The 27401-nt window shown below is 32.6% G+C and overlaps 1 protein-coding gene across 1 annotated transcript in view; it reads left to right on the plus strand.

Moving 5' to 3' along the window:
* The window catches only part of LRRIQ1 (leucine rich repeats and IQ motif containing 1), a 186439-nt gene that overhangs the window by 95903 nt on the left and 63135 nt on the right, over positions 1-27401 (plus strand). The window contains exons 19-23 of the mRNA XM_023521211.1: positions 11563-11652; positions 12320-12441; positions 12970-13065; positions 13334-13416; positions 20645-20746. Coding sequence (XP_023376979.1) covers positions 11563-11652; positions 12320-12441; positions 12970-13065; positions 13334-13416; positions 20645-20746 — 493 coding nt within the window. The remainder of the gene's footprint in view (positions 1-11562; positions 11653-12319; positions 12442-12969; positions 13066-13333; positions 13417-20644; positions 20747-27401) is intronic.

Raw genomic sequence — 27401 nt, forward strand, 5'->3', positions numbered from 1 at the left:
TCTCTTTGTTTTTAACCTTTGGCATTTTAATTATGATGTGCCTTGATTTGGGCCTCTTTGGATTCATCTTGTTTGGGACTCTGCGCTTCCTAGGCTTGTATGTCTACTTCCTTCACCAGGTTAGGGAAGTTTTCCATCATTATTTCTTGAAATAATTTTCAATTCCTTGCTTTCTCTCTTCTTCTAGTATCCCTATGATACAAATGTTGGTGTACTTGATGTTGTATCAGAGTCCCCTTACATTATCCCCATGTTTTTTGGATTCTTTTTCTTGTTTCTGTTCTGATTGAGTGGGTGTTTTTTATGCTACTTTATCTTCTAAATTGCTTATTCAATCATCTACTTTATCTAATCTGTCAATTCTTCCTAAGGTATTCTTCATTTCAATTATTGTATTCATTTCTGACTGGTTCTCTTTTTATGTTTTCTATTTCCATTTTTATGTTTTTTATCTCTTTGTTAAAGTTCTCACTGAGTTCATCTACTCTTCCTTTAAGTTTATTGATCATCCTTATAACCAGTGTTTCCAACTCTGCACTGGTAAATTGCTTTTCCCCATTCTGTTCAGTTCTTTTTCTGGAGCTTTGTTCTGTTCTTTGATTCAGGACATGTTTCTTTGCCTCCTCATTTTGGCTGCCTCCCTGTGTTTGTTTCTATATATTAGTTAGAACTGTTATGTCTTCCAGTCTTAGTAGACTGACCTCATATAGTAGGTGTCCTATGGGGTCTAGTGGCTCAATCTCCCTGGTCACCTAAGCCTGGTACTCAGGTATGGCCTTTGTGTGAGTTGTGTGTGCTCTTCTGTGGTGGTTGAATCTTGATTGCTGTTGGCACAGAAATGGAAGGATTTACCCTCAGGCTGATTGGACTGGCTGTGACTACAGTGGAGGAGCTGTTGTGCAGAGGCTGACACTATAGAGCAGGATTTGCTTTAGCAGGGCTCTGGTGCCTGCCGAGTCTGCCTTTTGAGTGTGTCATTTTTTAAGGTGGTTGGGTGGTACTCTGGTATGGGTTGAAGTTGGCCACCAAGTATGTTGGCTTTGGGGCCTTTTGGGATGGGCTCTGTTGCAGGTGAAGGTAAGCTTCTGCCTGTGCCCTGCCCGGAGCCACTTGGTATGAGTTACAAAGTGATCTGTAGATGATTGCCACCTGTTTTTGGCTTGGAGCTACCTGCAAGAAGCTAAGCTGTGAACCAAGGCCATCTGCTGCTAATGCTAGGCTTGGGAATTTTAGCAAGAGGTACAAGGCACATCGAGGCCATATGCTGCTTGCTTGGAGTTTGTGAACCTTTTTCCATTTTTATGGAAAAGCCACTGGAAGCAGCTCCTGTGGGCCCACCAGTTTGTTGGTGCAAGATCTCAGGAAATAACCAGGGCAAGGTGACTGGTGTTAGGCAGGTTGGTAGAGACTCAGCTATGGCACCTACCTGAGTGTGCAGACTGGATGGTAGGAGTGATCAACAAAAGAACAATGGCTTCTGCCAGCACTTCTGTCTGGAAGAAAGGTGCCCCTCCAGCCCTCACCCTGAAGCCAGACAATTCACTTTCTCCCTGTATGTCCCTGGCACCTTTTGAGCTGCTGCTTCAGTGTAGGAGCTCAAAACAAGTGAGTCCATCAGTGAGTAAAAGTCTGTGGACACTTTAGGATGAGTGCCTGGTACTCCATCAGCCCTTGGTTTCACTCAGTCACAATCTCCGTTGGTTTCCACAGACAGAAGTTATGCGGCCTTCTCTTTCTGGAACTGGCACCCTGGGTTGGGGAATCTGGTGTGGGGCTGGGACCCCTCACTTCTCAGGGGGTCCTTTGCAGCCAAAATGTTCCTCTCAATTTTTAATCACCATACCTGGTGTAATACTAGCCCATTCTGCGTCTCCACCCCATCTACTATTCTCTAGATGGCTTCTTCTGTATATCCTTATTTATAGGACTTCTGTTCAGCTAGATTTCAAGCAATTTTCAGTGATGGTTGTTCTGTAGTTAAGTTGTAATTTTGAGGTGGTCGTGGGTGGGGGCAAGCACAGTATCTACCTACTTCACCATGTTAACCAGAAGCCTAAACATACTAATATGGTATTTTAAAAGCTTTCTCAGTTAATTGTAATATCTGGATCACTTGTGGGTTTATTTCCTTTGACCTTTTATCTCTTGTATTTTGAGTCAGTCAATTCTCTTTCTTAGCATTTAATCTTTGATCAAGTATCAGATACATGTGCAAAATGTGTAAAGACCCTGGAAGATGTTTTCTTTCTAAAAGAGATTTAACTTTATTCTGATAAGCAGATATTATATAGGCAGAGATCCTTTTGAAGCTTATTTTCAAGCTTTGTTAAGGTGATCTATTTCTGGTTTCTCTTAAGGCTGAGCCAATATGGTGTCTCACTGAGAGTGAGATATTTACTAGGTTACCTTCACTTTGCCTGTCCCTGAATTCTAACCCCTTTCTAAGAAGCATCAAGTGACTGAAAAGATTTCTTCTTAGCTTTTTAGCACCCCAGCTGTTGCTATTGCACTTTGATTCTAGGTCTCTCTCCTACATATGTACTACTTTGAATTGGCAAATACATGAAGGGAAATTTTATACATGACTAAGCTCACATTTCTGTGGTTCTCTACTCTTGGGGATCTTGTTCCTTCTTTCTGACTGCCTTGGCATCCCTACACTTAAACCTCTGTCTCTTCATCTCAGTGAAACTGCTATAAGCAAGCCTCAGATTTCTGCTTGGCTTCCCTTTCCTATTAACAAAATTGGGAATTTCCCTGAAGGAAAATGTGGAGGAAAATATAGGGTTTACATTAGCATGCAACTTTATGCTCTGAGATCTTGGCTCTTTAACTTCTGACTGCTTTGATTGCTCTTGAGTGCCTTTAGTTCTTTTTTAATCTGATATTTATGGATATTCTCAGTAGGATCTTAATTCTAATTAAAGCTAAAATAAAATGAATATTTTATAAATGACTATTTCAAGTCAATGATTATTGTAAATGTACCAGGCATTGTTTTTACCACTTCGAATAAGAGAGATAAGATTCCTAGCCTCACAGAGCTTACATTTAACTTGAGGTGAATATACAGAACATTGTAAGATATTGAGAATTACTATAAAAATAAGGAAGGTTAAGGGAGAGAGCATAGCATCTGATTGGAAGATCGGGGAAGTCCTGCATATGGTATAATATTTTAATAGAGATGTGAAAATAAAGTGAAGAAATAGCCATAGGATAATACCTCACTGGGCTTACTATAAGACAAATATGGAAGCCATGAGACAGGAACTCCCTTACCATATTAAAGGAACAAAAAATTTACAACAGGTAGAAATGATTAGTAGTGAAAAAAAAAAAAAAACAGAGATAAGAAATGGAAAAATAGTCAAGGATCAGTCCATATAAAGCCTAGAATATAATGTCAAGAACTCTGGATTTTATTTCAAATGTGATAGAAAATTATTATTGAGTTTGAGCATAGTTAAATATTTTTGTTTTAAATGCACCACTTTGCTTGCAATGCAGAGATCATAGTTTAGGGGAACTAAGAATTAAAGTCAAGTATCAGTTAGGAAGGTATTGATGCTTTGCCTTCCTTTGACATTTTTTACGCCTTTTCCATTGCTGCCACTTTATCCTGAAATCATCTTACAACTTCAGATGACATAATCAAATTGCCAGAGTGTCTTTGTATTTTATTATTGCTCTCTAACTTTTCTGTTTACAAATATAAGACTTATCTAACCAAGACTTACCTTTTATCACTTACTTAGGTAATAAAAATATTTTGGACTAAGTCCATACTTCTCTTTTATTTAAAATGTCTCACAGTGTAGTCATGTAACATCTATTCACACTTATTTTTCCCCTTCTAGACAACAAAATACTTAATACTTATAATATGGCAGTCACCATACTTGGACTGGGATATGTATACAGACAGATATAACACAGACCCAAGTTTAAGAGATGTTAGAAATATATTTGGATATTTGCAGTGAATTATAATTTCTATAAAGAGTAATATAAAATTATCTTAATAAACTAGGCTGGATCAAAAAGTCTAGATCAATCTGCCACGAAGTTTTTGTATTGTTTTTTACCTCTCTAATATGCGATTACATTTAACAAATGATTAACCAAGGGGACACTAATAAACAAGGGTCAATTCGTTTTAGTTTTATTAAGCATAGTTTGCCTTAATTTTTTAAGTATCAAGAACTGTGAAGGATCTGAGATTTTTATTCTTCATGCAATCTAACAAGTTAAATTGCCACACTTTCATGGATGCTAGTAGAAGATATGAGACATTTATTACTTGTCATATCAGGCTGCAGGAGGTTCATGTTCATATCAGTTCACCTTAGCCCCCAGGTTGCACAGGGAGTAATCTGAAGAATTTCCCCCCTAAGAATCCTGAGCTTAGAAAATTCCATATTTTATAAAGGGCTGCTAGCAAACCTGTCCATCTTATGCTCCAGGGAAAGTTATTATTTTTATTATACCAAAGAACAGATAAATTTTGACTTCTGCCTCAGAGAGAAACACTAAAAGACAATCTTCTTCTTCTATATCTGTTAGCTGTATTAATATCTTTGAAAAGATAATCCAGAAGAAAATTTGTCATAAGTCCTGTAGAAATGTTAGAGGCCAGTGGAAAATTGTCTCCAAACATTATCTACCCCTTGTTTCTACATGGTAAATTTTCCCATAAGTGCCCACTCCAGCGGCCACTCTGAATAATCTGACAGAGGCTAGGACATAACCATTACGTATCCTCATGATATATTTAATTAAGGTTACTATTAATAGCCCAGGTGATTTTTCCTTTAAGTTTCTGTATTTACCTTCCCACTAGACTTGGGGCTTTAATCCGGGTATAGCTACAAATATTAGCTATTACAAAGGCTCCTTCTTGGCCCTCGAGGAGGAAGTTTAAGGCAATTCTGCAACCTTGGCCAGTGAGTTGAGGCTGACTTAAATACTTTCCAGAGCCATAGTGGAGTTTCCTTAAACACTAAAAGGCAATTTATGGGCAGGACACCTTCCAGGCGGCATTTGTCCACTCCATGGGATGACTGAGAATTGGGGTGGAGAAAACATCCAGAGATGATTTATTTAAATGAGAGGAGCAGGATCTGCACTCTGTCCCCTGCTGTCATTATAGATTTCTCAGTAAAATTAAAGGAAATAACTATCAAATTATGGTGTACAACCTCCTGGAAGGGGATGACAGCAATAAATTAAATTTAAGGTGATTGCTGTAGTCTGGGAGAGCCCTAAGGGGCATTTTTCTTGCAGAAGAAGGCTTCAGGGATATTTCTGAAGGAAAAAAGATTATTAATGTCCCTTTCTTCCTCTATACCTCTCAGAACCTAAGGTATTCCCTTCAAAGGTATTGAGGTGCTTTCCATCTACCTCCTCAAAATTAGTGTGTTCCATTTCATTTAGTTAAAACTTCACCTTTTTTTCTAATCATTCTCTATTCACACCTAGACATTTTGTCTGGAAAGGTCAGAAACAAGAGGAATAAGTGCATTTTAATAAAACTTAATCAGCATTAAGTTTGGCCAGGCTATCCCCTGAGGATATGTCAGTCATGCTGCCCTGAGACTTGCTGTTAGGGAAAATAAATATGCATCACACAGAATTCTGAATCGTTAAAAATAGGCCTGCATTACCTTTCATGCATTTTTTCTAATCATTACTTAGGAATTAGCTGCAAGGGTTGATCCCTTTCTGGGGAGAGCCACATTAATCAATCAAACTACCTTATTAAGTTGTGTGGACAGAAAGGAGTGAGGGTGGTAGGGTTAGACTCATTGTTGAGTAGCTTTTGTGATAAAATGTACATAATTGGCAGACTCCTGTGATCCAGAAAACTGAAAAAAAAAAAAATGTAGATGAGGTCCAAAGTCTGCTGATACATAACCTGAAAAAATATCAACAATGGTAAGTATTAAGGTGTAATGTAGTCAGTTTTCTTAGAGCAGGTAGAGGCAAAGGTCCAATGGGACTTCCTTCACCATAAGACAAATAGGTAAATTTTATAGAAGTCACAAGTTCAGTGTGCATTGATAGCCTCCACCTCAGAAACAGAAGCAGGCTCAGTCAGTGACCTGATTCTATTTGTCTCGTCAGGGAATGGCCTTACCATCAACATCCATATGAGTAATCGGAACAGTTCTATCTGCATCTCTGATTTGTTTCCCTGGTGTGGAGGCCCAAAATAGTGTGTCTTTAGTCAACAAGTCTGTAGTTTTCCACATAGCAGATCAAACTGTAAGGCCATTGGCTACAGCACAAGGTTCAGTTGAGTTTCAGCTTAACTGAATCATCCCTTAACTGAATTAGACCAGGCATTTAGGGGAACTGGAGTGAACTGAGGCTTCTCCAACCTAGAAGCTTTGGATCAGACCATGGAGTAGAGATAAAGTTTCCCTTAGAAGTATAGCTTCTACTCTTTCACGTGAAGTCGAACTGCCTCTAGGGCCAGACTGGCTATTCCTTTTGATCAGTGAGGTTGTGGGAGCACTTCATACCTTTTTAGTCATTGAATCTTAGTCGTTTTACCCCACACTGGGAATATAAGGCCTGAAAGTCACAAGGTCTCCAAGGGCCAGTCATTTAGTGTCTCAAATAGTCCAGTAGGAAGGTAATAGCTGATTTTCAATAAGAACATACCTGGTATCAGTGTCAGAAAGGCCACAACTCCAAAATCACAAGGGATGCTCCAGGTAGAGGCCAGAGGTTTCAATTGGCAAAATCATTAATCACAGAGACTTGTATTATCTCCATTATTGAAAGTGTGTGATATGATGTTGGGATTCCTTTTTCATGGTAAACTGAAAAAACAGGAGTTTTTCCTTGGCTACTAGGGAGACTGAGTGTTGTACATTCTCCCACATAGTCAAGTCCCAAGAAACTACTTGATGAACAAGCCTCAGAATGCAGGCTCAGAATTTTGTTCAGATTTATCAACCAGCCTCTGAATGCAGAGATATGTGATAATTACTCACCATGATCAGGACAGTCAAAACTAAGGACTTTTAAATTGAGATATAGCTCACATACAACCAACAGGATCTCATTTATATAGTGAAAGCTTTGGACATCAGATGGTAGAGATGCACTAACTGCTGACTCAGTGGGTGTCCCACAGGTGACAAATCACAAGAGAGTTTATCATAGTTAGTACTTCTCTCTTTTCTACTTGCAACATTCCCTTATTGGGATAATCCCCTCTGGCACTTATGGGATAGAAAAGTAAAACATGTTAACAGGTCAATTTCTACTGTATATTCAGATATAGAAGCAACAGCAGAACACTGAATTGGCCTAAAGTACCCCACCCGGAACATAATTTTAACTCCTTCCTCCACTGTGAACCATGTCCAAACCCCATCAGTGACTCAGTGTGCCCCACACTCCATGGGTCGAGGTAACATTGTGCCTTCTAACTTAGGGTGAAACACTAGGTCTAATCTTCTCAGACTGTGAGCTCTACAAAGATCCTTGGAAAGACTGGAATAAAGCTGTTACAAAACATACAGAAATGTGGGAGACTCATTGAGAATTGTCTTCCACCATTAAGCATCTATTATATACTACTCATAATGAATCTTTGAAACAGTGATGAATAAGACATTTTCTTGGTCCTTGAGTCCACACTGGATAATCTTTTTAAAAGAATTATTTTAGCAGAAGTTTTAATGAACCTAGATCTCGATCTTCTTTGTGGGGAATTTTTACCACTTTGTCATGAGATATCTATAATAACATAATAAATATCCAAATAATAGATGTATTAGGTTTGATGTGAAAATGTGATCTATACTGACACTTTTATTTTGTACCATCTAAATTATAAATTAAGTTTTCATTGATATTATTTATTGACTTAATTTAACAAAGTTTGTTTTCTTTTACATATGCTCGTTAGGAGCCAACATATAAAGAACCAATAAACTTGCCTTTAAATGTAAACAACCAATTCTCTATGAGTCCCTAAACCCAGAAAAGATGAGAAAAATTAAATATCATAAATGCAGAAAACCACAACAGTCAAATTTGGATTTGTTTTTTGTTTCAGATCAAAGTCAAATTCAATAAGTGTGTAGTAATGATTTTTGAGAAGGAGGCAAAATGCATTAAGCTGGGCAACTTTCAGCTCCAGAGTTCATGTTTGATCTCTATCTCAAATTAACTTCAGAGTATTACATATTATAGTACATTGTGGGGAAATAAACAAACAAAGAAAACTTAAACTATAGGCAACAAAAAAAAACTAAAGGAAAGTGATATATTTGGCTTAATGAAAAGAGACATGTCTAGATCTCCAACAATAAAAGCAGCTATGCTTTTGCACTTATGATGAAGGAGAGGGTTTAGAAAGTGATATTTGGAACTCTGAATGAGCTAAGGTTCCAAAATGCAAGAATTTTGAAATGCTACAAAAGTTATCAGGAAGTATTAGAAAGAATTTTGGTGGGGATAGCAAGAGTCAAGTTGGGCAGAAGAGGAAAAGGTTGGGGCAGGGTAGGAGGTCATGAAGGGAGTAGGAAAAAATCAAGTCATGGCTTTTAGAATTTCCAGGACTTGTTCAATTCTAACTGACTTATGGCTTAGAGCAAGTCTGATCCAAGTGTCATGTGTCAAATGAAAGTATTACACTAGATGCCATGAAAAATTTTGCATCTACATATACAAATAAACATGTATGTTATTTACAGCTCCTCTTTCTGATAGCCTTATTTTCTGTTTTCTCAAAGTTGGATTACAGAATAATGATGTCTTCAATGAGCAAAAGCCAAATAGATGTATACTTGATCAAATGCTTAATTGTGAACATACCGTTACAAATTTATCTAAGTTCAAGTTTATTTATAATATATGTTTAATAACAGTATTCTAGTAACCAGAAAGCTTTCCAAATCCTCAGTTGTAAATAAAACATCTGAACAAAAGGTTTTCCTAAGCAGTAACTGATGTTTGTGTAAATATCCACTGGTAAGCATGATATATTAATATACATTTTTAAAACAGTAGTATATTTATAATCTTAGCCAATTTCTCCTGACATTTTGAGATTTTTTCCCTCAACATACTAGGTACTGCCAAATATACTTGATATTAATAAGCATGAGTTCATATAAATCATTAGTCTTGGTATATTATTTTGCTGTGATTATATAATTACTATAAGTTTCTTTAGCATTTTATATTAAATACTCTCTTTATGCTTCTAGAATATTTTTAATGAATACTCTAGTCTTTAATGTCTGGATCTCAAAAGAAGAAAAAGAGAAAAATGAAGGGGCAGACAGAAGGATACTAACCCGTTAAATCCCCTGGAAATCACTTAGCTGGTAGGGTAGAGGCTTACAACATTAGAGGAGGTGCAAGAACAAAGGCTCTTTGCACCTCTTTGCACTTCTGTGATCGGAAGCAACAATCAGCAATTAGAGCACAAATCCCTAATATTTGCAGGACAGAGTCTTCATTGTTTATCCTGACTCCTACAAACTATGTGCAAGTTACTGCAGGAACACATGAACAGCTGTCTGCCTGAGGGTTGGGAGTGGAAGATAAATAGCTGCTACTGTGCTAAGAGCTGAAATTGACCAAAATTAACCATAATTTACCATCCAGTTCTTCCCCTGAAAGTTATAAGCCTTCAATAGACTCCAGAGTTCCAAAATACATCAGACAGATTCTGCTAATGCAATTGTTGTCTGGGTTGAGTGACAGGTTCCTGATGCTTTCTATTTTGCCATCTTCCCAGAATCCTCTGGCACATTGCCTTTTATAATATTGTCTCTACATCTTCACATCTTTTCTTCACTTTAGCAATTTTCACCACAGTAAGAATACTAGTCACTATGCTGTTCAACTGAAACTAATATATTATTGTATGCCAACTAGAATTGGAAAAAAAAACTCATTGACTTGTTCAATGTAAATACAAGCAACTAATTGTCTATTATATTTCAATAAACCTGGAAAAAAAAAGAGAACAAATTGCCAATTATAAAAATAGTCACGAGAATGTAAAGTACAACATAAGGAATATAGTCAACAGTATTGTAATAACTATATATGGCATCGAATGGGGACTGGACTTATCGGGGGATCACTTCGTAAGGTATATAAATGCCTAATCACTATGTTGTACACCTGAAACTAATATAATATTGTATGTTGACTTTGAAAATTAAATTTTAATAAAGAAAAAATGAATGCTAATTTGCTAATAGATGATATGTGTGTAGACCTTGGTCCTTCCTGAGATAGATCTGGATTTTCCTTTATTTGTCATACAAAAGAAAGAATTAAAAAATCTGAGATTTGAATCCTATTTGCACTTTTTCATCAGGTAGCATTTTTAAACCAGATATATATTCTTAAACCAGATATAACTGGTATATAACTGTGATATATATGTTAAAAATATCTGCCTAGAAGGAATTGGACAGCTAAGTAAAGGTGTCTTATTTACATGTATATTCAAATAACATGAATTGGTTTCCTAACTAAAGAACGTAAAATTCTATCGCTGCACAGCTAGCCTGTAGTCAGGATGTCTTAGTCTTGCCTTCCCGATGGTCTTTCAAGCAATAGTCAAGAAACATTGAAAATGGTATAAAGGAAAATTGCATTGAATTCTCCTCAGAATATAGTCATTGTAGTCTTTAAATCATAAATATGTTTGATCATTTTAGAACCTTTGAAAAAACAAGTTCATTGGTATTCTGATCATCCTTTTTTTGGTAAAGATTCAAAAAACATTATAGAAACATGGAAATTTATTCTAAACCATGTTAGATAATTCAAACAAATAAAATTTAGATAATGTTATCCTAAATTATACAAACTAGCATAACTAGTATTGTTCCATTGTATAAAGTTAAAATAATTTGGAAATTACATAAGTAGAAAAAAGTTGTTTTAAGATAAAGAGTGAAAGAATTTAAAATAAGATCTTTTCAAAATTTATATTCATATTTTTATCATTCAAACACTTGAATTAGAGAATAGAACATCAAGAACCGTGTTTTTTATATTGCCATAAAATTCTTTTTTCCATCTATTAAGAAAATTTGTTAAATTTGGGGAAAAAATTAAGTAAAAGCTGTCTTACAGATAGTGTTAATAGAAAACTTGATACTAATGTGTTAAACTACTATAAATTTTCAATAGTGAGGTTTAATGGAAAAAATTATAATTTATATTATAAAGTGCTAATAGATTATTACCCTCAGTTACATCTAGAGTTGTTTCTGAGTCATAATTATCAAACGATTAAGTACACTGAACAATCTGCACCCCTTATTTTTTAGAGCACTTTAGTACTTGAATTCTCACTTTATGCCACTGGGGATAAAAAATTCTTATTCCATTTTTTAGAATGATTTCATTAAACAGATACATAACATCTCACAATATCAAGTAACAAATTTTCCTATAAACAAAAATTATGACATACTTTCTTAATTTTTATAGTATATAAGAGAATTTAAAGACTTTATAAAAGTTATGCAAACTAAATTATGTACATTAATGTTATTATTTGTGCAGGCTGCCTTAGAAAAAGAATGGCTAGCTTTAGATTCCGCCCGCTTCCCTTCACAAACACTGCTTCTCCCAAACCAGCTGCACTGGCCAAAGGTAACATGTCATGGAAACCTCTTAGTGCTCGATCTTTGCTCAGTTTTTTAAGGTTACGCTATGCTGCAGTGATTAATAATACAATTTATTGACTTGAAAAACACAATTACTTCTAGAAGCCTCTGACTTCCTCCTCTTCCCCAGATGTAATTATTCATGTAGCTTTTCTTTCATTTGCTCCTAATTTTTTTCTTTATTTTGGATTTCTTTCAACACTCTATTTCACAGTAGCAAAAAAAAAAAAAAAATGATACACTTCAGCTGCATATTTGGCAGTAGACTAAAATCACTAGTTGAAAGCACTTTAAAAATATAAAAATATGCATTAAGAGGGCAACAGCTGAAGATTCTCAGTCAGAGGTCAATGGACTGCAATATCTGCTATTTATTTGATAATCTTTGAAGTTTTTGTTTCCTGAGTTTTTTTGAAGATCTTTTTAATTAATCATTTTGTATATGCAAACTATACCAAAAAGCATATTCCTCATCACTTCAACAAAGGACATTTATATGTGTTTTCCATATATTTCATTTTATTATAATTTTCTATTTTTATGTGAGTTTCCCATAGGAGGCTACTTAATACTATAGATGTAAAGTAATACAATGTAAATGCTAGAATTTTTCAATTTATTTTTACATTTATGTACATTTTTTTTCTTATAAGTTCTCTGCAACTTTAAACTATGATGATACTTCACTTAATTTACCAAGTCAGCCAGCTCAAGCATGGATGTGTAATGAGAAAGAAAATATGTTTTCATCGGAATACATGCAGCTTAATGGCAGGTAAGCTAAATTACTCTTTAGAGGATCAACCTGTGAATGACATGCTTATGAAGAATATTACACTCCTTATAGAAGTTACTAAAATAATAAAAATAGGAGCAAATTTACTTGTTTAGAAGATGGAAGAAAATTTAGTGTTAAAATATAATGATTTTCTGGAATTTTTAGTGTAAGAAAAATACATAAGATCTACTCATTCAAGTAACTACAAAACTTAAGTGTCAGTAAAATAATGTAATTAATTGTAAACAAGTAGACTTTTAAATACTGCTATATAGGTAAAGATAAGGCTTAGAATAAAAATTCCAGGGCTGCATTTCTTTCGACAAAAGGATTGAAATATGCTTCAAGTAATTGAAATGTAAACATTTTAAATTAATGGCAGACATTTATTGCTTTTCAAGATAAAGCTTTTCTGTAACTTAAATAGATTTTACTTTCAAGTTTGAGACAACATAAATAGCTCGCAGTTTAAAAAGTGCTGATATACTTGTATTGATTCAGTTGTGCAATTTTTTCTATTGCCAGATCAGAAAATAGAACTTTATCCCAGACACCTGAATCAAAGACCAGCAGAAAGAATTTGCTAAAATCTGAAAAAGAGGAAAAAATCTCAGAAGAATGGTATGTGGTCTACTTTACACTAAAATATTTGCAGACTTTTTAAAATTAGGAGAATTTTAAATGTCCAAGGCAAATATTTTTCAAGATTTCAAGAATATATTTTTTAGCTTTTAAGAAACTATGAATCTGTTAAATTACAGATTCATAAATAGGAATCCAAATTTGTTTTAACATGATATAATTCCGGTATGTATGTTTATATGGATGTGCATATATAAATGTGATCTGGATATTTGTTTTGCCTTTATTAAATTTAATCTTTTAATAGGGGCTTTAAGGATATTTCTACTGCTCAGCAAATGCTGAAGAGAGCACAGAATATGAAATCAAAGAAACTAAGGAAAAAATTAGGTATGTAATCAATGCTTTTTGAATAACTACGTTTGATATTGAAGATAAATTATTTTAAAATATTTTTATCAAATTATATTTAATAAGAACAGAAATGAAATGCACAGATATTAATGTCTAAGGTAATCATTCCAAAAAGAAATGAAGAAAACAGAGAAAATTATGTTATCACATTAAATGATTTGTTATACTCTTAAATGCTATTTTCACCTTTCCCCTATTTCTTATCTGCTTTCCTATTGATTATTCTATCGTGCACTGAAAATTGTGCTGTAATTTATTTCTAAACTGATTCATTTTGGCAAAAGTTGATTTTAAAGAGCACCTGCTTCACGTGCTTATTTCTTTGTGTGTTTCTAAATTGATCGTTTATGCAGTAAACTATATAAATTCATCAGTTCCATGAATATTAGCATCGAAGACTTTACAACTTGACACTTTGGAAAAGGAACACAATGATATGTATCCTTTCATGATTACGCAGAACTTCCAAATTTTCAAAGGCATCTTTTTTTCTATCCCACTTGCCAAGCTATTCTTCAAATCATTTGTCTTTCTATTGAATCATTTTGGTATAATTACTTAATATGTGCAGTAGATAAAAGGTGTCAGGGCAAATAATAGATTATTATGACTTTTGAATTATAACCACTTAAGTTTTTTGTGTATTGCATGTAACTGCATTTACTCATAACTTTATAAATATTTCCTCATGAACTCATAGGCTTTAAATATGTAACATAACTTTTTTAAACTGTTTTGAGTTTCTCTAGCTCATCAGTTTCTTTTATAAAAATCTTAATGTCAGTGAAATGTTTCCATAAATGTACTCTTAGTCCTGAGAAGAGCAAAGACTCTATACTTACCCTTCAGTTCTAGCTTAGGTAAACATACAGAGAAGCATTCAGAAGATAATTTTTATCTTTATTAATTTTTCTATTTATTATTTTTAATTAGCTCAATAGAATTCTAAGAAATATATACTGTATATATATTTAATTTTAAAAAACAAGTAGAACTAACCAATTACTGTTGGTTTCCGAGGAATAACATATTTATTAGCACAGCATTCGATAAAATACTGATGATCCATTTTTGAATTCACAAATGTTCAACTTTCCTTTTTTGGTGTTATATTAGTGATATCTTAATTTTATCTTTTGAGATAACTAATATTTGTTGTTGTGTACTAAAAGTTTGTCAGATATAAAGTATTAAAGTTTTAAGCATTTTTATGGAAAATATAAATATATCCTCTGTTTATCTGCTTGCTTTATGCCTCCCACACTCTTATTTTGTAAACTCCTGTTAAAGTTTGTGAACTAAATACTACAAGGTGGTTACCCAGAGAAATAGTAACCCAAACCCTTAACAATAGTGAGACTCTCAGTCCTAGGAAAATGGAATCTACAACAGTACATTTAATAAACTTTTGTATTGTTTAAATGTATATTTCTATTCATCTTCAGCAGTATTGACGAACGTTATTTAAATAGCTGTTTTGTGGGGTAGTTCAAATATCAAAAATGACTAAGAACTGATTCAGCCAATGTTCAAAAAATTATTATTATTTATGTTTAATATTTATATTATTTATTTTTTAGATATTTACAGTGTTTGCATAATCTCTGATAGAGCACCTAAGAAAAGGTTTATTTTGTTAGAATCAGTCTCTGGAAATATATGTCTTTCTTGCTAATTGTAACTTAGTGATTTTTTTTTTTAGGTTGAGTACATTTTTAATAAATGAGCATAGTAAATAATATGTTTTAGCAAAAGTTTCAATAAGGAATATATGCTCATACATAAAAATCATTGCGTTAATGGCTAAAAAGTGGATATAACTATTATCAGGCAAAAATTAAACCTCTTTTTATCTGTCACAAGGGGGCATGATAGGGTAACAAATAAAAAATTACACCCAGACATCCAAGTTAACAACCATGTCTTAAATTTAACATCTTGACATGTAGTCATTAAGCATGACCTTTTATGTAAAAATCTAAAATGGCAATTGTATAATTTTTATGGGGGTTCTTACTCTAATTACATGATGATAAACCCAATTGCATTCTTACTACTGTGTGAGGTTCTATATCTCTCTATTAAGCTTTTGTTTTGCTTTGTGCTTTATCAAAATACTGTTAGATTGATAAGATAAAGGCCATTTTTAAAATTTGAATTCTGAAATTTAAAACTTAATGATAACCTTTAAATTCTTCTCAGTCGTTTTTCTACTCCCCCTTCACAATTCAGAATAGAAATATTCAAGGTAATATTAAAGATGAAAAACATGAAAAAGAAAATAACTTGGATCTTCTCCAATTATGATGCTACCAGGTTGATGATGTAGCAATTATGTCATTTTGTATCTGTAAGGAAATTATTGAAGACTCTGTAACTTGGGTTTTCTTCTTATAGAATAAACCATTTTCTAGTACTTTTCCAGTTTTATAATTCAGTCTGTGATATGCTATTAACTTATTTGAATATGCCTAAAATACTGGCCATAATTTTAAAACTTTACTCACTAATGAATTAACAGAATTTAAATACTTAAATTCTGTTGAAACTAATGTTGGACAATTGGCCAACTTGAAATTTTCAAGCCACCAGAGGGCAACATTGTTCCTAAAATTGCTAGAGACAAATCCCATCTGTGGGAGTATGGAGGGTGGCAGATGAGGGCTTCAGAAAATAGAAACTTTTAATTAAATGGAACCAGTTATATCCTACGGTCTAACAAAGCAATAATCCTCAAGGAGGTGGGCATAAATTCACGGACTATGGAAACTTTAATTCATATTTCTTCCATGAAAAACTTTAGAACAAGTTGGTCAGTAGCAAACAATGATATTTCTTTTTTGTATCTTGTACATGTATTTATTAGCCAAGGGATAAATGAGTCTAAAATATTTGATTTATTATGAGAGTGAAAACAGAGCAAAAGGCATGGTGTCAGTTACTTTAAGAAAGTTGCAGATAGAGGAAGAATCCCACTGAGAACGCTGATTAATGAAGATGAAAGGGGCTGTGCAAACATGTGGTGTGGGGAGCTATCATGAGAGACTCAGTATTGATGACTTCTACAGGGATAAATGAGCCCATCTGCTTTAAACGGAAGAAGCAGGAGGAGGAGGGAGCGGAGGAAATTGATTGGAAGCCACAGACGAAAATATAAAATTGGGAGTGGTTATTATGATTGATTCAGTTTGGGTTTGAGTTCTGATTGTTGTTATTCCTAATAAGTTGTTGCTATTTCCCTTATGGTGGACATAAGCACAAAACAGTTATGACTGGTCTAGTTTTTGTTATTGCTAATTTGTCATGCACCAAAGTAATTTCAGAATGTAGTGATCTGCATTGGAAATTAATAGATACCCAGGGAAGTTTAGAGTTAATATACTACAGTAAAACACATCATGTGCAAGGTGAGAGTTGCTGGTTTATTGAAAACACGAGAGTCAATAACCTAAAGGTAGTGAGTATAAGGTAGTAAGAATGAGATAACCCAGGTGAACAAGGAGAGTGAATGACTGGTTTTGATGTGGAGCATTCCTCAGAGAGGATGAGTTCTGAATATAGGGATTTTGTGGAGAACAGATGGTAAGAGGCTTAAGGGCAAAGAATAGAAGGATGAAGATATAATGTGGTTTTCCAACATTTATGATATTTATGCATTTCAAATTTCATAATTAGAGAAAAGAATAGGATGAAGCAAACAAGGTTAATTGAGCTATAAATGTAGAGTCACAACTAGGGATAAGAATCATTTTGCAGCTGTTTGTAACACCTAGTACACTGTCGAATACATGTTAAGCATTCAGTATTTGTTGATTTTATTTCAATAAAGAAAATAGCATGAGACTCTGTTGGTAACATTTAATTATAGCCAAGAGTTAAGCTAGCTAGAAAATTAGAAAGGCTAACTTTCTAATGTGAATTAAAGCAGTTCAGGGGCTACAGCAAAGAAATCATGTTGCCAAATGATAAAGTAACTAAGGAATGTTACAGAGGAGAGATCAAAGACAAACGATATAGACAAAACTATGGTAAAATGAGTTTTTTGATGATTTCTTTTGTTAACTCAGTAATTTCAAGAAAGAATTTACAAAAATTTTGATCAAATATTACTTTGTTGTGCTCTCAACAAAGCAATAATAAAACCCATTTGAATAGTAAGATTGCTGAGGGCCTCTACTTGTTACCCAACTGAATTCCCAGAACATAATACCATGCCTGTGGCAGATATTCGATAAATAAATGTTAACCAAATCAGTAATAAATTACATAAAAGTCACTAAATACATTTGACTGTGTGTATGTATATGATTATATATGTGTATTATAGTCATTTAGGCACATGTTTATATTTCGGAAGGCAAATTTAAATTAGTAAATAATATTCTTAATGAGATGATGAAATATAACTACTCATCCAAACGTAAGATAAAATTTATTTTACAGCACTGTTGTTTTGGGCACATATAGCAAATGGATAATAACCAGCTTTTCCTGTATGAAGTTAATGAGAGTAAAATAAACCAGTGAGCTAAGATTAGGATTACAGAAACGAAAAGGGATTATATTGGGAAGAAATAATTTTCAGGATATTCTAATGCCTAAATAAAACTATGTTACTTAAATGAGATGATGGATATAAAATGTTGAGTACAGAGCCACATGCGTAATAGAAACTCAGTTTACTTATGGGTTTCTTTAAATTTTTTTATAAAGATGTATTTAAAATCTATTCACCAGATACTGAGCAAGTCATACTGGGAGACACAAAGACTTGAGAAAACAGCAAGATAGATGTGTTACTGATGATCTCAGAGGAGTTGTTTTAAATGTGCAAACCTGATTTTACAATGTAAGAAAAAGATGTCACAAGCTGTATCCTTACAAGATCCTTCTCTCCAGGCTTTCTTACTTAGTTGTGTAGTTTTTGATGATGAGAATAGTATCTTATTCATGGTGGTATTTCCAGGCACTATCAAAATAAAGTTTGTTTTTTTTTTTTTTTCCCATCTAGAATTACTATGTTTCTTGCTTATCCTTATCTCTTTGCAATTTGAATTAATTTAAGTTTTAAATCAATTTAAGGTGGTATAATCAGAGTGTTTTGAAATAAAAGGATATTGAAAATCTAGCATTTTTATGTGCTCTTGATGAATAAAATTATATTATTGAGTAAATTGAGCTAGACAACTCTTAAAAGTTTTATATGTATTAGCTTATTTAATCTTGATAATATATAAGTGCTATTGTTATCCATATTTTATATATTAAGAAATCAGTCCATAGATTGTTATTTACCCAAGGAGTGCTAAAGAACTGATAAAAGATCCATAGCTTTTATCCCATGTGGTATATTGAATAAAACAAAATCGATTATGGATTCATCGGTCTATTTCCAATATATTTCACCATATTCTCTGAAGGCTTTAAACATTTTTTCTAAGAATGTAAGTTGTAAATATTATTATTGTTTATGTTGTAACTGTATGTTTACCAGCTGCCCTTAGTTGAGCACCTGAGCTTATGTAAGAACAAGTCTCGATACTTTATACACATTATCTCATTAAATCTCACTGTAATATTTCAAAGTCAGTATTATTTCTATTGGACAGAGGAGGAGGCAGAAGGTGAAAGAAATTTGTCCAGAGTCATACAACTAGTATAAGTTGGAGCTTGGATCTAACCCACATCTGTTTAATTGTAATGTCTTTGCTCAGGAAATACATATTTAAATAGAAAGGTAAATCATGAGAATGTGAGGAAAAATTATCAGATTATAATAAGGTATCATTACAGTATATAACCCCATGGTAATATATCCTCCCTGACTAAGTTCTTTTCGACATGTTAATACGTTTTTTTGGAAATGACTTAGATGTTTTATTCTATTAAATATACATAAGGTTTTTATTATTCTTATTGATAACTCATATTAAATACATATAAAGGCACTCAACTCTTATTATACCTTAGGACACATGTAATTATGAGAAGTGCCCAAATATTGACATTTATTTTCCCTAATCTTGAGAAATATATTCTGAAGCATGTAAATCATGCTTAGTAATGATAAATTATTACTAGTAGACTAATGGAAATCTTCATTTTGCTCATGCTTGAGAATAACTCTGTAAATACTATTCTGCTTTTCTAATTTACATTCTAAAAAATGCTATCTTAGCATTTAATTTAAATATGTATTTTGGACTTTATTGTATTTAAAATCTTATTTTTTCATTTTGCATATTCAATTCTATTACGCTAGATCTTAATCAGAGTCTTAAAGTCTCTTCTTGCAAGATGATGTATGATATTAAGAAAATGTATGCTGACCTAAATTGTGGTTTTATGGTAATCTACTTTATTATTTTTTTTTTATTGAGGTATAATTAACATAAACCAGTTCATTAGTTTCGGGTGTAGAACTAAGTTAACTTACTTTAAATGCATAACTTTCCACTTTTTATTCTACTCTTTGTTACTTAACTGTTTTCTTTTCTCACAGTTCATCAATAAGCAAAAACATTTCATCTTAATTCAACTAGACTGGACATTCTAGAGAACCATTCATTACCAATAAAAGATTATAGAGCCTTGCATTTATAATCATACTATTTATTTTGTAAAATTAATAGATTTAGAATTCTCTTGACTATAAAAATATATAGATTAGTACATCTTTGATTAATGACATAATCATTTTTATCTGTTCCTCATCCCATTAGGAGTGAGTTATTATCTTGCTTCCATCTTATCTATCCAAGTTTCTCAGAGCTTAGAGGAGAAAAAAGTAGGGTATCTGTTTTTTCCTATAATAATAGCTTATACCTATTATTCATTCATGGAAATTTTACTTTATTTCAGCAGAAATGTCAAGTATTTAATAAAGAAGCTAAAATAACAAATAGTGAAGCAACTCCCCAAATAAAATCATAATGTCATAACTGGAAAATTTAAATGTAGATATTTTCATATTATCAGTATGTCTATTTTTGTATTAAGTAGTGGCTATGTGTTTAATCAAATAATCAAGAATAATGAATAGTTCATTATCTTTTCATGTTATGCGTCTTTTAAAAATATCATCATCAATATCACAGTTTTATAGGGTGGTATCATTTTTTAATATTATAAAAAAATATATATCTATTTCAGAGAAGTAGAGAGCCAGAACTGAACTTTTGTCTTATTTTGCTCTTTGGTCTAGATCCCACTGTGCGCCTAGCATTATTCAAAAGCAATGAAAATAAAGTTTCTGTTACAAAATTACCAAAGAAGACAAAACCCAGAAGAAATAGTTACTTTGAAGGTATGGTAAAAAAGATAGGTAAAAAAGGTAAGGTAGGAAGGTAAAAAAGATAAAGATGGAAAATTGTATTTAAAACAATTTTTTTAAATTCTCAATAGTCCTAATGTACATATATGAAAATTATATATAAAATATAATTAAACATAGAGATATGGCGATTAGAGCTAAAATACTAATTTAATGTGTTGATTCGTTAGCCAAGTAGTTTAGTATTTGTGTCAATGTTTATGATTCTTTGTATTTTTTTGCAAAAGTTTTATAATACTGTATCATTAGTGTTACTAACTTTATTTAAATTTTACACTGACTGATAATATTAGCCAATATCAATGGAGGTGATCGCATGTTGAAATGATATTCTAATATATTTACTGTACTGCTAATATATACAAATTGCACTAAAATTGAAAATTAAATTCTAGAGTTTTAAAGAATTTACTGTATTTGAAGCTTGTTCAACAAACTTTTTGGATAGAGTACTGTCACATCTAAGTGGCTGATTATATTTCTGATTTTAGCATTCAGAAAAATTATGGACTTGTGTATTATTAAACAGAAATAATTTAATGTAACAGAGTAGCAAACATGACTCAAAACAAGTTTGCCATTACTTTCTTTTTGATATTAAAATGATCATAATTTTACTTTTGGATTATAATTTCTAATAATAGAGTCAAATATATTTGAATGGAAGTGAACCATTTAGAATTTTTAGTGTTTTGTCTTTTACATTTTAAATAAATCTTAAAATTTATGTATCATCATAGCATCATTGAAAGTAGATATGTTTTGATTTACTTTTCTATTCAGTAATATCTCAAACTAAAGAAAAAATTGTTGGCATTATCACTATGGCAAAATTAAGGATATTTTGTAACACATAGTCTCTTAAAAGAGTATAATTATTTACTTTATATCATTTAATATAATTTGATATTCATATTATTTATCCTAGACTAAGAGTATAATTATTTTCTAGCTGCCGTATTTAGACCTTTAACTCAATCAAGGCTGAGGGAACCTTCGACCACACCTATTTCCACCTGTACCTCGTACATATGCAGTGTGTCAGATATTAGTCAGTTCTTTCTATGATACACAATTACGTGCCATGGGGCTTTACAGATTCAACATTGGTTTACTTGATTTATTTGTTTATTTTTAATATTTATATTTATTTAGTGTCAGGTACGTGTCTTAGTTTATTCCGATCACCCATAATTTCTATTTGGCTTTCAATATCTGATCTTATCACTTATTTATTACCTTAAAGATCTTCCTACCAAATCTCCTTTTTTTTTTAAAATGTTCAATTTGGAGGCCTGCCATTCTCTCCTATAACTATCACTGGTATAAGAAGAAGCATAGCTTAATGTAAATGTATACTCTAGAGTTCGTCTAAGTTTGAATCTTAATTCCACCATTTATTGGCTGCGTGACCTCGAGATGTTATTTAACTTCTCTGTTTAACATTATTTTTCACTTGTAAATTTGAATACTAATAGCACCTAGTTGTTTGAGATTACATGAAATACTACTTGCGAAATGCTTGCAACACACAGTATAAATACATACTAAGTGCTCAAAACTTAGTATCATTAGCAACGGTCAGTCATTTTCAAAGTATAGCTTTATGCTTTTTCTCTTGTTTGCAATTGGTAGTATTTATTCTATTTCTTGCTAAGTACTATGCAGAGTTTTACTTAAATTCTTTATTTAATCTTCTCAGAAACTCTAAAAAAATGTATTATAACTGTCAACATTTTACAGATAAGGAAACTGGTTTACAGAGTTTGATAAGTGACTTGTCCAAAGTTACACAGAGAGTAAGTGGCTAAAGGGAAATGGGTATAATTTCTTTATCAAAACAAAGCTAGCAAAAATCAAACAGAATGCAGAAATGAAGAGCAAAGGTTCTTAGGTAATCCTGAAATGTATACAAACTTAGAATCAAAATAAAGACTTTAAAAAGAAATAAAGACTAATTTTTAAATTAGATAAAACTCTAGGAGACTATATCCAACTTTTTATTTCTTTCTCATAGCTTTCATTAATATAAATTAAGAAACAGGTTAGTGCCAACATGGTGATAGATATCTGATCCATGCCCAATAATTAGCTACTACTTCATTATAAATATTAATTATTATTATGATTACCTAACATAATTAAGTACAAAATCCATTAGACTCTAAGTAAAGAGTGACCACATTTTCAATCACCTATTTTAATTTTCAGATAGATGAGAACCTTTCCACATAGGCAAAAGTTAACACCATATTTTGACTTCATTTATTCCTCTTTTTATTTATACATAAGTTAAATGACTTTCCTGCCTTAATATGCTAAAATTTATTAATTTACTGCTCCTAATGCCAAATTCAGACTCCTGGCTTTGGCCAAGGAAGGAAGCTAGACAAGCCAGGAAAATAACTGAATCTGGCCCAACAATCTTCTCAGAGAACCTTAGCTCTTCCATTCTCTAGGATAATTTTACTTGATTTTAAAGTCAAGTTTTCTTAATTCCTAGTTAGTGATATCATCACAGTTGTCATCACTAACATGCTTCTTATTTTTCCTCATAAAACTAAGCATTTACACCTACCATAGGTCCATATACATCATAGAAGTTCAAATATTTTTGTATTAAACTTTTGAGTACTAAAGGCATTAAAAGACCCTTAATTTCTTAATTTTTACATCAGAGGATTTCTAATCAAACCTCCTTTTGTGGTATTTTTTCCTGTATAATTACAAGCATTTTCTTCTCCAATTTTCTCCTATAGACCTGTAGGTCTGTTGAACCTTGCTATGTATGAAGTTCACACAGGTTAATACTGAATGTAAACTAAAATTAGAATGAGAATTGTATTCTCTTTTTTTTCTGGCTGTAATTTATGCAATTGCTTTTTTGTGATTTTTAGAAAAGGAGGCACCTGTGTTACTTTATACTGTAAAATTTTCTTAAATAAAATTTGGTGAATTTCACTAGTCTACCTCACATTTTGTTTATAATTCTAAATTGTCTTAAATTGTATCTACAGTGTGTTCTTTTCCTTCCATTTAATTTTGTGAATACATTAAAATTCTCTCACTCCCCCCCCCCAAAAAATACCAGCTTAGAGCAGAGAGTCACATTATATAAATTGTTTCGAAATAGATCTTGTACTTCTGCAGCTGTGTAGAGTACTTGCTAATAGTGCCAACATAACTAGATATAAAGAGCTGGTAGAATAAATGCCACAGGGCATATGCAGACAACCAAAGAATACCTGAAGACATGCTCTTAAGAAGAGATGGCCATAAGCGTTTTTATTGAGCAAAACCCAATATTAGTCAAAATAGACATGGATATGTATACTTATAAAATATCTGTTCATTGATACCTCAGTTTCCAATAATCATTATACTTGGTATTACTATTTTCCCTCTAAATTTTAAGCTGCAAGTATCTCCTTAATATCCATGGTCCTTAGCATAATGCCTAATGCATAATCAATGCTTAATAAATGTTTGTAATGAATAAATATGAATAAATGAATAAATTATGTCTTTGAATACTCTGCTTCCTTTGAAAAATTGGACTCATTAACCTAAGCATTTCAGAAAATCTCTTCACTTGGCTATTTCTTGTTATTTCAGGTGTTAATCACTTAAGGAAATTTCTCTGATTTTAGCTTGGAACACCATTCACTGTGTTTCTACAGTATCCAGAATAAGCTTTTATCTATAATATAATATAATATACTGTAATGTGATATGATATAATTTAATAACTCTTTACTCTTGACTGTCATTTACCATTTGTATAAGTCAATGTTCCCAGTGCTTTATCTACAAAAGCTAATGAAATTCTCACAATGAGCTTTTGATGTGAGAGACAAAACATTTTTCTTAGAAAAGAGAAAATCTGTATTAACAATAAATTAAAAAACAACTAGCAAAATTTTGTAGTCTAATTTTTGTATGAACTTCTTTATTTTTCATAAGTTTATTGGGGTAACATTGGTTAATACAATTATATAATTCTCAGGTGTACATTATAATTTGACATCTGTATATTCTACTGTGTGTTTACCACCCAAAGTTCAGCTTCCTTCAGCTACCATACATTTGATACCCTTTACCCACTTCGCCTTACCCTTACTCCTATATTTGACCCCCTTTACCCTGTCTACCTCCCCACTCCTCCCCTACCCCACTAGTAACCACTACTCTATAGTCCTCTGGTAACCACTAGTCTATAGTCCATGTCCATGAGTCTCTGTTTGTTTATCCTGCTCATTTGTTGTTTTAGGTTTATATCCTGCATATAAGTGATATTATGTGATTTTCAACTTTTTCTGTCTGGCTTATTTCATTTAGCATGATTATCTAGAGGTCCAGCCATGTTGGTGCAAATGGCAGTATTTCATCTCTTCTTATGGCTGAGTGATATTCCATTGTATATATGTACCACAGCCTCTTTAGCCAATCATCTCTCATAGGATACTTCGGTTGCTTGCATGTCCTGGTCACTGTGAATAATGCTGCTATAAACATCGGTGTATAAATATCTTTTCAGATATGGGTTTTCAAGTCTTTGGAGTAAATACCCAATAGAGGAATTGCTGGATCATTCTTAGTTTTTTGAGGAACCTCCATACTGTTTTCCATAGTGGCTGTACCAATTTGCAGTCCCACCAGCAGTGTATGAGAGTTCCTTTTTCTCTGCATCCTCTTCAAAATTTGTTATTACTTATCCTGATTATAGCTATTCTAACAGGTGTGAGATGGTATCTCATTGTGGTTTTGATTTACATTTCCCTAATAGCTAGCTATATTGAGCATCTTTTCATATATTTGTTGGCCATTTGTATGTCCTCGACGGAGAAGTGTCTGTTCAAGTCCTCTGCCCATTTTTTGATTGGATCATTTGTTTTTTTATTGTTATTGAGTCATATGAGTTATTCGTATATTTTGGATATTAGGCCCTTATCTAAAGCGTTGCTTGCAAATGTATTTTCCCATTCAAATGGTTCTCTTTACCTTGTTGACAATTTCTTTTGCTGAGCAGAAGGTTTTTAGTTTGATGTAGTCCCATTCATTTATTTTAGCTTTTAATTCCCTTGCTTTTGAGGTCAAATTCATAAAATCCTCTTTAAGTCCAAGGTCCTTGAGTTTAGTTCCTATGTTTTCTTCTATGCATTTTATTGATTCTGGTCTTATATTCAGGTCCTTAATCCATTTTGAGTTAATTTTGGTGTGTGGAGATAGACAACAGTCTAGTTTCATTCTTTTACATGTGGCTTTCCAGTTTTCCCAGCACCATTATTGAAGAGGCTTTCCTTTCTCCACTGTATGTTTTTGACTTTTTTGTCGAAAATTATTTGCCCATATAAATATGAGTTTACTTCTGGACTCTCAATTCTGTTCCACTGGTCCGTGTGTCTGTTTTTCTGCACTACCATGCTGTTTTCACTGCTGACACTTTATAGTACAATTTGAAGTTGGGCAGACCGATGCCTGCAGCCTTGTTCTTTTTTCTCTGGATGGCTTTGGCAATTCAGGGTCTTTTGTGCTTCCATACAAATCTAATGATTTTTTTGTTATATTTCTTTAAAAAATGCTGATGAGTTTTTGATGTAGATTGCATTAAATCTGTATAATGCTTTAGGTAATATGACATTTTTAGCTATGTTGATTCTTCCAATCCAAGAACATGGAATATCTTTCCATTTCTTTGTAGCTTCTTCGATTTCTTTTAATAAGGTCTTATAGTTTTCATTATATAGGTCCTTCACATGTTTTGTTAAATTTATTCCTAGGTATTTTATTCTTTTTGTTGCAATTGCTAAATAAATTATTTTTTACTTTTTCTGACACTTCATTATTAAAGTACAGGAATGCTATGGATTTTTGAATGTTGATTTTGTATCCAGAAACCTGACTGTATTTGCTTATCGTTTCTAGTAGTGTTCTTGTGGAGTCTTTAGAGTTTTCTATATAGAGAATCATGTCATCCACAAATAGTGACAGTTTGACTTCTTTGTTTCCTATTTGGATGCCTTTTTATCTTTCTCTTGTCTTATTGCACTCACTAGGACCTCCAATGCTATATTGAATAACAGTGGCGACACTGGACAACCTTGCCTTGTTCCTGATCTTAGAGGGAAGGTTTTTAGTTTTTCACCATTAAATATAATGTTGGCTAAGGGTTTGTCAGATACGGCCTTTATTATGTTAAGGTACTTTCCTTCTACACCAATTTTGTTAAGTGTTTTGATCATAAATGGATGCTGTATCTTGTTGAAGGCTTTTTCTGCATCTATTGATATGACCATATGATTCTTATTTCTTAATTTGTTTATGTGGTGTATCACATTAATTGATTTGCATACGTTGAACCATCTTTGTTCCTCTGGGGTGAAGCCCCCTTGATCGTGGTGTATAATCTTTTTAATATGTTCTGTATTCGGTTCGCTAGTATTTTATTTAGGATTTTAGTATCTGTGTTCATAAGAGATATAGTCTGTAGTTTTCTTTTTTTGTGTTATCTTTACAAGGTTTTAGTATCAGAATAATATTGGTCTCATAAAATGAGTTGGAAAGTATCGCCTCCTCTTCAATTTTTTTGGAAGAGTTTGAGGAGAATAGGTATTCAATCTTCTTTGAA

Source organism: Pteropus vampyrus, unplaced genomic scaffold (genome assembly GCF_000151845.1).
Source record: "Pteropus vampyrus isolate Shadow unplaced genomic scaffold, Pvam_2.0 Scaffold9, whole genome shotgun sequence".
Taxonomy (NCBI): Eukaryota; Metazoa; Chordata; class Mammalia; order Chiroptera; family Pteropodidae; genus Pteropus; species Pteropus vampyrus.